The sequence below is a fragment of the Haemorhous mexicanus genome, chromosome 6, assembly GCF_027477595.1.
Source record: "Haemorhous mexicanus isolate bHaeMex1 chromosome 6, bHaeMex1.pri, whole genome shotgun sequence".
Classification (NCBI taxonomy): domain Eukaryota; kingdom Metazoa; phylum Chordata; class Aves; order Passeriformes; family Fringillidae; genus Haemorhous; species Haemorhous mexicanus.
The window spans coordinates 3,580,536-3,594,422 of record NC_082346.1 but is presented as its reverse complement, the minus strand read 5'-3'; the positions used below and the strand labels follow the sequence as shown (position 1 = coordinate 3,594,422).

At 43.2% G+C, this 13,887-nt stretch overlaps 1 protein-coding gene across 1 annotated transcript in view; it reads left to right on the top strand.

Moving 5' to 3' along the window:
• Nucleotides 1–5,383: 5,383 nt before the first annotated feature.
• Nucleotides 5,384–13,887, top strand: part of NAV2 (neuron navigator 2) — a 381,930-nt gene continuing 373,426 nt past the window's right edge. The window contains exons 1-2 of the mRNA XM_059848310.1: nucleotides 5,384–5,456; nucleotides 8,464–9,077. Of these exons, the coding sequence (XP_059704293.1) occupies nucleotides 9,003–9,077 (75 nt within the window). The 5' untranslated portion in view covers nucleotides 5,384–5,456; nucleotides 8,464–9,002. The remainder of the gene's footprint in view (nucleotides 5,457–8,463; nucleotides 9,078–13,887) is intronic.

Below are 13,887 nucleotides of genomic sequence, written 5' to 3'. Positions count from 1 at the left end.
GGCACATTTCATTCAGATAAAAGAAAACACAGAAAATGTGTTCTGGAGAACTCGTCTGAATGTGGCTCTCCCAAGGCACTCCGAAGGTGTCCTGTTCAAGCAGAACAGAGAGCTCAAATCTTGAAAACTGTGAGGAGAAAAAGGACTGTTGTGGTTTAACTCCCACACCCCTCACTGCCCCAGCTGTGGGATCAGGGAGAGAATCAGAAGAGTAAAAACTCGTGGGTTGAGATAAAGACAGTTTCTTAGGGAAAGCAAAACTATGCACACAAGCAAAGCAAAACAAGAATTAATTCCCTGCTTCCCATGGGCAGGCAGGTGTTCAGTCACCTCCAGGAGAGCAGGGCCCCATCATGTGCAACAGTTACTTGGGAAGACAAACCCCATCAACCCAAACATCTCCCTTCCTCCTTCTTCTCCCCACTTTGTATCCTGAGCTCACTTCCACATGGCCTGGAATATCCCTTTGGTCAGTTGGGTCACCTGTTTTGGCTGTGACTCTTCCCAAATCCCCAACTTCCTCACCAGCATGGCCATACAAAGAGCTGAAGAGGCTTTGTCTCTGTGTAAGCCCTGCTCAGGCGTAACAAAAATATCTCTCTATTATCAATATTACTATTAATGTCTATATTATTGTGTGTTTAGCACAAATCCAAAATACAGCTCAGCACAATCCTAACTTAATGTTTGCAAAGGTGTTTCATTACAGTAATGAGTGACCATGGAAGATGCTGGCTGTCCATGGACACAGGCCATGGAGGGAGCCAGTTACTTAGAAGAAATAAACATTCTGACCATGGAAATACACACTGACAACTCTGAGGATGACAGAGATGTGAGCTAACAATAAGAACAGCGGACAGAGGGCTGTCCTAGAATATTGAAATATAAGGCACTGTGAAATAAATTTTTAGTCTCTAGGAGCCATTAGTGAGGATATTTCTTACCAAAGAGGTCCAGGAGTCCACCTTTTAACAACTATAGGGGACATAATTCTTAGAGAACAGCTGTTCTTTTTTTCTTTCAAAGCTATCATTTAAATTTAGTGTTTGAACTTTCTGTTTAGTCTAAATGGTTTTCAGATCACAGGAGACGTAAATGGGTGAAACAGCTTCTAGGATATTATATACCAGTTGCATTCAATTGATCAGCACTTGATTTCATCTTCCAAACCTAAATGTTATTTACAGAAATCTTTCATATTTAAAAAGGAAAAACAATCCCCCTCATGCCAATGAATGCAATAAAGAGTGACAGGGTCTAGCTGCCTAAAGGAAACCTATTAGCTATCTCAAGAGTTAATCTTTCAAAGGTTATATTGGGTGTCAGAGAGGCAAAATAGATTCTAAAGATGCATTCTATCTGCAAAAGCAAAAACTTTTCTTAATGTACATGCATTACTCAATAACATCTTAAAAATGCAAAATAAGACATTTTTAAGAATTCATTGCCTAAAGTCAGAACTTATATGAACATTCAAATTGATTAGCTACAGCCAAAAGCTAAAAGGTACATAATGGAGCCTGAAAAATTAATAAAAGCTTTGCTATTTTAGTTTAACATCCCTGGTTTTTTGCTCTATAAACACTCCTACCATTGCAGACATCAGTTTTGTAAGAGAATGTTTTACCAGACCCTGCAGCAGACACACAGACACATGAACTCAACATTGTCCTCAAAAGTCTGTGAAAACACCTCAGGAAATGTTGATTCTTGCAGTCTATGGATCAAAGCTGAGTTATCTGAAGCTAAATGATTTAAATTCTTCCTATGATGAATTGCATGTAATTCTTCACGAATGTTTTGTTTTCTAATTACAAAACATTTTTCACTTGAAATAAAAACTAGTTCTTTGAGAGCATGAATAATATTCAGTATTTTAAGGCATCTTTTAATGTGTTAGAACTGAACTTTCTCTGACATTTAGCAGTGTCAGGAAAAAGGCCCTTGCAGAGGAAGCCTCATATTTCTAAATGCTCGTGGCAAAGCGTGGGTTTATGGCATCACGACTTGCACAGCACTGAAGAAGCCTTGTATTGCAATGGTCATTAAAATGCATCAGGCCAGATCCTGCTGTCCAAGCTGAGATCACAGCTCCAAAGCATGGCCAGTGTCAGTGTGTGCTCAGGCACCGAGGACTCGCTGCCTCTGAGCTCCAGCCAAGAGGAAGGGCTTGTTTAGCACAACTTCCACAGAATTGGTGGTAAAAGGCAATCTTTGATTTAACACATTTGCAGTGCATGGCTGGCATTTAGACTTTATCCTGTGGGAACCTGGTGTGCTTCCACAGAACCCAGGGTGAGCTTAGATGACACAAAGCTGGCAAATTCAGGAGTCATGAGTCCCAGGCTGCTGCTCCCACCCTGCAATCTTTTCCTATCTGTGAAAATAATAAATGGCTTTTTCATAGGAATTGTACTGGGATTTGATTGACATTATCCCTGGACTATAGGTGTGCATTTAAAGTGCTTTGTTGATGATTTTTATAGGACAATGACTGTTACCTTTGGTTATATATGGACTCTTAAATAAGAGAGTTATTTCTGTGTTAATGTCCAATGAGAACTTGGACTTTGATCATTATCTTTTTAGAGTCCAAGGCTGTAACTTTATACATGATTACTTTTACCTATCTAAGAAGCTGGAATACATCAAAAGGATAAGAGCCAACAAGAGCAGGAATAGCTTGTGGTTAAGATGCTGATTCAGTTGGGAGATGTGATCTTGGCAAATCCTCCTCATCAGCTCTGTGCCATAGATTTCTGCTTCTAAAACAGAGATTAAAATCCTGCTTTTTTTTCTCTTGCCTTTTGTCTAAATTATAAGCATTGGGGAGGGTGCAAATGTGCAACACCTACTACACTGGGGCTTCTTGTTACATCCACAATATTTAATCAATAAAAATAAGCCTCATGCTTCTTTGATTAATGAATTGCTGAATGTCTCATTAGTCTGAGCCAGAGAGGAGCATGTATTTCAGATGACCTTTAACTGGAAAGAGTGGGAGATCACTGTCCTTGCTTTCAGATGCAGAGCATGAAGCCAGTAATGCAAATTTTTAGGCTCCTGGCATGCAAATTAACAAAAGAGGTGGCAGTACACACGTCTTTTCAAAGCTCAAAGCATCACATGTGCACAGGAAAAAAAAAAAAAAAAGGTTACACTTGTGTAGTTTTCTACAGTCAAGCATTCTTTCAAAGAGAAAATCCATCACTTTGAAGAATTTACGGAAGAAAACCTCCACAACAACTAAAGCTGCAGGCAAGCAAGTGAATGCAACTGCTGAGAAAAATAAATAAGGGCCTTTACAGCAGTCCCGTTGAATTGAAATTTTCCTTTATCACAGACAAGGCTGTTCTAATCTTCTTTTCTAACCTCTACCCACATATTTTAAAAGAATATTTTTCTAAACATAAAAAATGTTACGGTAGAGGCAGAGGCTCTAAGTAATGTATTATAAGCCATCTCTTACCATACTAAAACACCACCTGAATTTGCCAAAGAACCAGTTTGGCTTAATTTCTCATTCCTGTTGTCCACACGAGAAATATTGGTATAAAAATATGGCAGTTGGGTCACACCATGACAGAAACATCATCTTCCATGGGAGCTGGCAGTCAGCAAGTCCCTTAAAATGCTTGAAAAGGCCTTGGAACACGGGCCAAACTGAGAGCCACAGCAAAGAAACTTTCTGCAAGACACATTGTCCCCAAAGGTCCCAACAGCCACAGCAGCCCAGGTGTTTGTGACATCTTGTTTTTTTTTTTTCCAGGTAAGCTTAAAAAAGACCTCAGGCAACCTAAGTTCATAGGTTGCTTTTTACAGAGGCCACATACTTTGACATTTAAAGTATAGAACAAAAGAAATGGTCTAAATAAGATGTAAATTTTATTTACTGGTAAATGTACCAAATACTGGCCTGAAAGCTCTGATGAATTGAGCTTTGAGGATAAAGCTAAAAGCAGGGCAAGACTCTAGCCATAATTTTATTTGGGGTTGAATTGAATTGTCTCTGCTCAGGAAAGAGGTGCTACAGAAGGAGTCACACACAGGACAAACTACCAAGTGTAGAGAGAAAATGAGGAAAATGCCTTGAAAAGCTGCGCTGGTGATATTCCTATCTGGGATAGGAAGGGTGAAAGCTGATGGTGCTTCTGAATCTATACTCCCATGGAACAGGAACCACTCCTCTTCTTGTTGGTCTCTGGTGGAGGGTGGATCGCAGGAGTCGCTCTTGGTTCCCTGGGCTGTAGTCAGAGCAGGCGGTGAAGCATGACCAGCTCACTGCCCTCAGAAATCAACATTCCCTCAACATTATCCTATTTCTGTGACCTCCAGCCAGCCCAGGCTTGGACAGTAACATTCTGCTCAGAACACAGTGTGTTAATGCACTCCACTACAAAAAGTGCATTTCAGTTTGGGGCCAAATCTTTCAATAGAAATCCCCCTTTATTTTGCATCCGTGATTATATTTGCTAGCACTCCTTTTGCTCCCCCACAGAAGATGTGTGGGCCAGGCAGGGTGACCAAGGCTGCTGGGCCAGAAAATCAAGTTGGACCAAAGATGGCTTCTGCTGAACCTTCTGGAGTGCAGCTACTTGTAATTTCCAGAACTGGTGTTGAGCTTCCGAAGTGGCTCTGCAAGGAGTGGACTTACACCCAGCCTGGCTTATTAGCTCCGGCTTGTCAAAGCCTGCGAGGCTCCGGAGCAGCTGGCCCAGCTCCAAGCAATGCAAGGATCTGCACTAACTAGAGGATGATACCACGTTTACATTGGTTTTTTTTCAATACACACCTAATCAAGACACGTTTGGAACCACCAATATATTGCATTAACAGTGCAGTGCGACCAACACAGCCATATGGCATCCCTCGGGCGGCATCCTCCAGACCTCTGTGCCCGCGGTCCTGCAGCAATGCGGGATCCCAAGGCACGGGGACGGGATGCAGGACAGCGGGCTGGGCTGGGCTGGGCAGACGAGGGACACGACACGCTCTGTCCAAAAGCCTGCCCGCAGCGCTCTGCTGACGGCACTGCGGCCTCGAGCGCTTTCTTTGGGCAGGTGACGCGGGAGAGCCGAAGGGGCAGGTGGCCGAGGGGTGGCCGAGGGGTGGCGGGGAGGGGGGCGCCCGCTGCCTCCCGCCGGGAGAGCGGCTCTCCGCCGCCTCCGCCGGCCGCAACCCGCCTTCCATTGGCGTGGCGGCCCCACGTGGGAGCCCCCGCGCTGGGCGGCGCGGGCGGCGCCGCGGGGAGGGCGGGAGGGAAGGAGGGAGGGGGCTCGGCGAAGGGCGGGCGCTCGTTGTCCTGGCGACGCCAGAGTGAGTTGTGGCGGCGGCGCTGGAGCCGGAGCCGGGTGCGCAGGGCGGCCCCTTGCCCTGGCCCGGGCGCATGGGCCGCCGGCCCGCGGGAGCAGCAGCGCCCAGAGCCGCCCGCCCCGCCGCGGCAGCCCCGGCAGGTACCGGCGGGACGCGGTGGGCGCGGGGAGCCCGGCCCGGCGCGCAGGAGGGATGCGAAAGTTTGTCCCGGCGCGCCTGCTCCGGCGGCGGGAGGGACGCGGCCCCGGCCGGGCGGAGCCCCGCGCCCCGCCGGCGGCCGGCAGCGAGCCCTGCCCGCCGGGGAGCGGCTCGGGGCGGCGGGGGTTCCCGGGGGGCTCTGCCCCATCCGCGCCGCGGCTCGGCGGGGCCGGCACCGCCCGCCTCGCTGCGCTGCGCGGGAGCGGCTCCTCCGCGCTCCCGGCGGCGGCGGGGCCGCAACTTGTGCGGGGCTCGGCGGGCAGGGCTCGGCGTCGGGGGCGCTCCCTCGGCGCGGTCTGGCGGGGTGGGCGCGGGCGGGGCTGGCCCCCGGGCGGGTCGTGCTGCCGCTGCTGCCCTCTGTGATTATTTTTACATTATTGCTGCTGTTTTATCTGTCGCTGTGTGCCGGGCGGACGCGGCTGGAGGGTCCCCAGACCCGCGGGGTTTTGCCTGGCCCTTCTCACAGCCGCGGGACTCGCAGGCTGCCGGGCTTCTGTTCCCCGTGTGAAAAAAGAACTTGTGGATTTGCTTGCTTTCTTGTTTCCGAAACACGGGCAGTTGCGGGAATGAAAAATTCCTGCTGTTGCGAGATTGCGTACATTTTAATGAGAAAAGCCCCAGAAGTTGTGTTAATTTGCGTTACTTTGAATGGAAGACTGGCGGCCAGGCGGCGTCCTTGAGGATCTGGGTATCCAGCGAGGTAAACCTGAGCGGCATTCTGTGCAGGTGGGGACCTTTTTGGGACTGTGCGTTGAGGATGGACCCTGGTAGGACATACCCAGGTGGAGCCCTTATGGCTTAAATTTAAGAATATCAACTCGCGTGTGGTTCATTGAGACTGTTAATGTGTTTAAGCCATGGTCGGGTGTAGACTCTGAGCTCTTAGAGCTATTTATTCAGGGAGGATGTTCATTTGCAGCTCGTCTAGGTCTAGAGCCCGACTGGCGGCTTTGGATGTTGCTGTGATGGGAGAATGGGGTAACACCGATTTTGGGTAACTTGGGCTTTTGTGTTGGTTTTTCAGTGTCTCTGACTATGTGGTGATTGCCTCAGCAAAGCTTACCTTTTTTTCTTCTTGAAGTTTTTGTTTTGTATTTAATGCCAATTAATTGGCATTAAATTAAATTTGTTAATAAATCCATTTCCACGGTCAGATATACACAGAGATTAAAAAGTGAATCTTATTTTTACTGGAGGTAGTAAAAATGAAATTAGTCTAGATATTAAAAAATGTTTTGGTTTGTGGCTGACTTGAAATGGTTCTTTAAGCCTCAGGATGCATTTTTTTTCCTCCTGTTAATATATTTTTCTTTAATATATGAAGCTTAATGTAGCTAATTTGGACAGTGACACTAAATACCTATAACACATGGTCTTAGGTTGCAGGCATGCACTAAATACTACATACAAATAGATCCTCACGTGTTTCTCTAGAGAGGCTGTTTCCATGATGGTTAAAGCTGGAACATTGAATGCATAGGAACTTCCAGAGACTGCACTTTCTTCTTCTTCTTCTTTTTTTTTTCCTAGTTGAGGGGACCTTGCATGTTGTCCTTAGTTGCACTGGTTATGTCATGCTATTCCAGCATGGCATTACACGATGTGACTGATGCAGTCTCATGTGTCACATCACAGTGAAATCACTGGAGGGGAAAAGTTTTCCTCGGTGGGGCTTAAGGATATTTATGAAATTTGGGGTTTTTTTTTTTGCTTGTGATATTTGTTGCTAAGGTTGGAGGCCATGAATTGCCTTCAAGGTACCTGTCTGATTTCTGTGGCTATTGGCAGGTTTGAAACCACAGATCAGGAGATTCTGGTTCAAAATAGGATTGGAAACCTCCTGTTTCCCTGTAAAATGGGTTAGATGTGTTTTTAGATTGCTTTCAAATGGCAAAGCATTGCTGCAATGAGCTGTGTTCTTTCCTGTGCTCTTCAGAAGAAAGAGAACTGGCTTCGTGGTGAGGAGCAGTGAGAGAGCATTTGAAGTGAGAGGCAAAAGCAGCATTTCTACCTGTGTCTTGTCAAGATCTTTGCCTTGGCATGACAAGGGACGTCAGCATGCAGAACAAGCGTTTCCACTGTGTTGTGGGAAATCTATTTTTTATGCTGTTTATCCTTCAGTGGTGGGAGAGTGTCTGATGATGTTCTTCTTTATTAGTTCCTTTGTTACATGGGATGCAGGTTTGGATTTTTTGGTGCTTACCAGGCTTATAACAGCATGCAGGTAAATATGTGCTCTTATACAATGCTCAGCTAAGGTGGATGAAATTGATTTAATGTTTAGCCTTTTCAGTATGGAATTCACCGTAGTAAATGTGTTTTTCCTGATGCCTGCATATTGAAGCCTGCTGATATTGATCCCACCTTACAAATTAACCCAGGAGACTCTTTGTCTCTTGTAGTAAACTTGTGTTTCTCACTACAAGAAGAACAGCATTTTAAGCCAGTTGACCTGTTAAGCTGTGATTTCAGGGTCTGCTCAGCTTTCCTTCCCAAGTGATAATAGAACCTGTTTGTTCCTGCATTACCGTGCTCAGGTTTTTGGGAGGTGGCGCTCATTAGCTTTACAAACTGTGGAGAAAGATCCTTGGTAGAAGACCCTAGAAGAATAATGGATTTGGCTTTAGGTCTGGGACTCTAAACCCTGGAAAGCTGAGTTTTGGGTTGATCCTTGCAAGCTTCAGTCGGTTTTGTTGCAGTAGGTTCAGCTCTGATGTACAGTATTGTCATTCCAGGCTGGTTTTATGCAAGAAGCCCCAAAGGCAAGGTAACACTCTAAAGAGGCATCAAAGCATTTTGAGTAGCTTGGATAAGGAGTGTAGTATGTTCAAAACATGTAATTATTGTATCAGTTCTGACTCGTGGTTCCTGGTGGTGGACAAAGAACATCAGTAGCTATGTTTTCTTTCAAGCTGGTAAAAACTGCTTTTTTTTTTTCCCCTCTTCTAGGTATTTGTTTGAATACATAGAAGAAGATGACAAGTGTGCATGGATGATTTTACGTAATTAACACCTGCTAGATTTGCAAAAGGCAATTATCACTGCGAAGTGTTTACATTGATTTATGGGAGGAAGGTGGCCCACGAGAGGGATGCTGATAATATCAACACAGTGGATTAAATGCACATTTACACCTTTATTGACATATAAATTATCTGTGCCAGGAATGCACTGAAAAGGCTGCTGATGGAGCAGTAATGTGGCACAAACTAGTGGGTTTGGATTCAGCCCTGTCATCCTTCTGTAAGGCACTTACATGGAAACCTTCATCTGAGCTCCTGTAGGATATAGAGGCTCACAGAATGGCTGCTTGGTAGGATAATGAGCAGTGATGGCAAACGGGAATTTAGAAGAATGATAAAAGACAATGGACGAGGTTTGAAGGAATTGTCTTGCCTTTTTTAAAATTATTTTTAGATTTTTGTTGTTTATACTATGGATTTTTAGAGAAAGCTTAAAGAGGCTGGAAGAGTCTTTGTACCAGGGAAATGGAATCTGGCTCCGAATCCAGCCAGCATCAGAAAAGAAAGATTGTGACGCATGGACTGGAAGATCAAAAAAGGGTAAGTGACAAAAGGTGGGAACACTTTCTGCTTAAATTACTGAAGGAGTTGCAAGTGGCAGAATAGCTCTACACAGTGCTTTTATCACTTGCACTTGCTGCTCGCTATGCTCAGCCAGCTGTAGATCTCTTAATTATATGTTTTAGAAAATGTTTGTCTTTCTCTTCTTCCAATGTATGGAGCAAAGAGCTGAGGGAAGGGGAAATTGTGATGTGAGTGAAAGAAGGGAAAGATCTCTAGAATTCTGGCTGTTGATGAAGAGACATACAGTGCAAGTGAAGTATACTGACTCTTGTCAGATTATTGATTTGTTGTAAGTTGAGCTTCTTTTTCCCCGTTCATATCATTAGTGGGGTGGTTAGAAAAATGCTTTCTTGGTGTTTGGTGTTTTCATTTGCTGAGAACGTTGTGCACTTGTCAGTGTACTCATTGTCCTGGTGGAACTGTTTGCATTTTGCTGTGGTTGCCAGATGTAAGTTTGGCTTGAATCAAAATGTAATGTCAGATGTTGGCCCTTGTTTTGCACAAGTGCTTTGTGGCAGCTCTGTGTGTCAGGGTGGCGCTGAGTTATCCCATCCTAATGGGTTGGTGCACTGAATTGACCTTAGTGAAGTCCTTGTCTCAGACAAAACTGTGGCTTGTGAACAACTGGGACTCCAAAGTTGTTTTGTTGGCACCAGTCAAGCACACTACAAGTTGACATGTTTCTGCTGTATAAATCATTGATGTCGTCCTCCACGCAGAGTTGATGGGGAATGGAAAATGCCATGTTCATCTCTGTGTGGAGAGCTCCTTTCCTCTGTATGATTTTTATTTCAGTTGAAAACTGAGTTAAGAAAAAAAAATTGACCGTCAGCTATTATTTTGCTGTTCAACAGCACTGTCTAATTTCAGGGAGAGGGAGGTTTGTGTCACAGTTTCATCAGGTCTGCTGAAGAATAAAAGTGGTTTCTCTGTCACCCCATTAGAAATCCAAGCAGCCTGGAAAACTTTCAGAAATTGGATAAAATGCAGCTGCTTGCTTGGAGAGAAATGGCATTTGGGGAACAAAATAAAACTCCTGGATGTATCTTAATTGCACCAAGCATGATCTATTAACTGACAAGCTGCCAAGGTCTTCCTTCTACTTTTTTCGAGGAAGCATTTTGGGACTGAAGTAAATCAATAAGGGTTGAAACAAAATCCGTCTATTGACTTAATTTCTGGAGGCTGCTAGAACACTTTTCCTCCCCCTTCTGAAGTGTACAACATTATCCTGCATTTGGGGCGTGATGGGAAAAACATTTGTGACCTGTGACACCGAAGTATGCTGTAATTGTTTTGATGCACCAAAATTAATATGCAATTATGTCTGTCTCTCCTTGCTGATAGGTATGGGAGCCTACATCTCCCATCTGCTCCTGGAGCTGGGTGTTTGGTGCACATGTAGCACAGGGCCTCTGAATGTATAATATAACCCCAAGTGAGGCTCAGTGGCAGCTGGGATAACATCAATTGGTCATGCTTTGCTGACATTCATTTTAACTTGAACTCTAGCCGTCATGGAGATTATTAAATTTATAATGATATATGTAAGATCCATTTTAATGACTCTGCATGCTTGGGTGATCTCCCTCACTTCTGTTTGCAAAACAAGTCTTAATAGAGTATTACATTTCATTTCCTATAGAATATTTCAGGGAAAGGTTACTGATGAGAGCTTTGCTTAGACTTCTGCTGACTGGGAAAAATAGTTTGGAATAATGATAATGTTGGTGCAACTCAGTTGTTGATATTGTGGAGTTGAATGCTGATGTAAACTTAAGTGTTTCTAAGCTTAAAGTTCTTAGATTTCTGGTAGGGAAAGGTGTATATGTGATCGAGGGCCATTAAAATTAATTATCAATAGACACTTTTTTGTTATTGTAAATGAGGCTTATGCTGGAAGAAAAAAAGACCAAGCTCATTTTTAATCAGGTGAGTGCATTATCCTTTTTATCACTATATATTTTATGGACAAAAAGTCAACCATTGTTTAGTGTTTCTGAAGCAGTAAAAATCTGTCTGTGTACTCCCCTCGATGATAGATCTGGCTTGTCTTTCCCAAGGAGAATATAGAACGCTATGTCTGCATTTGTGGTGCAGAAACAAAGCTTAGTTTCCTGTTTTTTTGGGGTTTTTAAAAGTGTATTTTTAGGTATCAACTCTGTAGCTATATTGATTAAACAAAGACAAGATTTAGTATTTATGCTTGTTTTTTAAAGGGATGGGGTTTTGCTTTTTATGTGTTGGCTGATCTTCAAGAGCTCTAAACCAGGCTGCCTCTGACTTTGCTGAAATCAGCCAAAGCAGGTTCTTTTCAGTCATCACAGCTTCCCAGGCTGACTTTAAGAGGACTCATATAAATCTTTGGGATGGCAATTCAGCCATCTACATATCTTAAGTTGGCTCTAGTGGGAATTACATAGCTAAATTCCATGTAACTGGTAATGTACAAGTGAAGAATTTGATCAGATTTAACAACCGTGTAAGCTGGCCATCTGAAGGTAGCAGGATTACCAACATGAATACTAATGTGAATAGTGAGCAGGCTTTATGCCAGGATATGACCTTGGCAACAGAGTCTTTAAATGCAAGATTAATACAGGTGATGCTGCAGAGCTTTTGTCTGTAAAGTTTGTATGTAGGGTATTGTTTTGGTAGAAAATGGGTGATTGCTCCTGAGCAGTGAATTCAGATATTTACTTTTTTTTCCTTGAAGAAGAGATTTATGGTAAAAACTGCTGCTAAAATAATCTAGTTAGGTACATTTTCATGTCCTCTGTTATGAAAAATTTAGTGCTGCCCTGTGTTCTGATTAAATACATTTTCTTCTGATGATTGAAATGAAATATTTCTTCAGTTCATTTCCATCCTTCATTCCTCCTTCTTCTTGACTTTTCATTCAGGTCCAAAGCTCTAAATTCAGTGGGACATCCTAAAGAAATGTGTATGTGCAATAGTGACAGAAGTGTCTTCTGCTCTGCCTGACTGAACCCCCTTTGACTGAATGATGAGTAAAATGGAATTGTGAAATGCATTCAGACTCTGGAAAGATCTCTGTAAATGTGTATTTTATGCTTAGATGTGCTCTCTTGTCTAACTAAAAAATTGTCTCTGCTTGACTTGTGATTTTAATTTTTTGTTAGAGATTTATTTGCTCTTGCCTGGAGTACTGGGCTGGTCTGTTTCAGGAAGGACTGTGTTCTGTTGTTAGCAGCACAGAAAGTGGCGTGGTAGTAGCACACCTCACAGAGATTAGTGCACCTCACAGGTTTATATGATTGCTTTTGTGTGTGGGCTAAGGGGAATTTTTGGTTTTGACTGTAAAAAAATTGAAATATCAGCTCAAGCTCTCTGGGCATGCTGCCACAGAGGCAGAGTGCATCTGGTGCTGGACTTGTAAAGCCAAACTGATGGTGGTCTTCTAGTATTTTTTTCCCCTTTTGCTACTTGATAGTAAACATCCTCAGCTCTTTTTTTTTTTTTTTCCTTTAATTATTTTTATTTTGAATGAAGAATGTGTGAGCTGCAGTTTTACAGTGTTACAAGCAGACTAACACTGTTTTCAGGGGGTGTCTTTTTCTCTTGACTTGTTTTTGTTGGAGCAGTCCTTGTGATACCCGTGACTGAAGCCATATGCTTTAGCTTTCTCCTGGGTTTGTGTTTTTCCTGCCTTATTATTGACAAACTTCCCATTTGTTTGAGGATGCTCTGCTGCTACCTTTACATCAAATTCAGTTTAAAGAGCATAAGTAGTCTCACATGTATTGACCTGCTTATTCTGAGGGCTTGAGTTCTTTAAAGCAGGGCAATGGTGGCTGAGTACTGTGTTTATTAGCAGAATTTTGTGCTGAAACATTAATGCCAGTTGGGTGCTGTGCTGCTGAGCCAGTGTGGAAGCACTCAAGTGTAACCACTTATCAATTGCAGCAAGACTTAGCTTAGGAAATTACAGCAAGCTGTGTTGTGGTGTTTTGGTAATTTAACTAACTGGGTTTTTGTGGAAATACACATGCAATAAAAATCCACTGAGAGGGAGACCTGAGAAAATGTCAGCTTCTCCTTCGTTTTTCAGATATTTAAAACCTTCTGTAAACATAACAATCTCTGTAGAATTTCAGTTCGTGATAGGATTTTATATTTTTATTACATTAATTAAGATGGTTAATAAATTTACTTTAAACCTTATAATCATAGAGTCAGATTTGGGAGATTTTAGTTACATGGATGTGCCTTGGTGATGTGTCCAGGGCTTGGCTTCTGCTTTAAGGTCATGAGTTTCCTGCTCTAAAAGATGATTCTGTAACCATTTTTGTGGGTGTGTTGTCTGTGACAATTTTAAACCACTCTTCACTGAGAAACTGACTCAAAGAAACAGGTGGTTGTGTGTTTTAGTGAGGCAGATTTTCACCTTAATGGTTGCTACAAGGTATTTCGTTCTTCTATTTTATCTGGAGCTTCTTTCTACAATGGTTTTAATGAGAGAGTCATAGGAGTGTGATTTGGTATTGCCAGCCCTCTCCCTGGATGAAGAAATTGTCCATATTGTCAAAAATGTTTATATAATATAAACAAAGGATCTTGCTTACTCAGCTGATGTCTCTTGTAATGTTTGTCTAGTTAAAAGAATTTGCAAACTTTTTAAGATTCAAGGGTGATTTTTCTCCAACTTGTCTAAGTTTATGTTAGGATGTGATACAAAGGATCTGTGGTGATGTCAGCCAATCAGAGATTAGACTGCAATTGTTGGATTTCATGTGCCTGAGGACTCTGGCATAGTCTCCTCTAG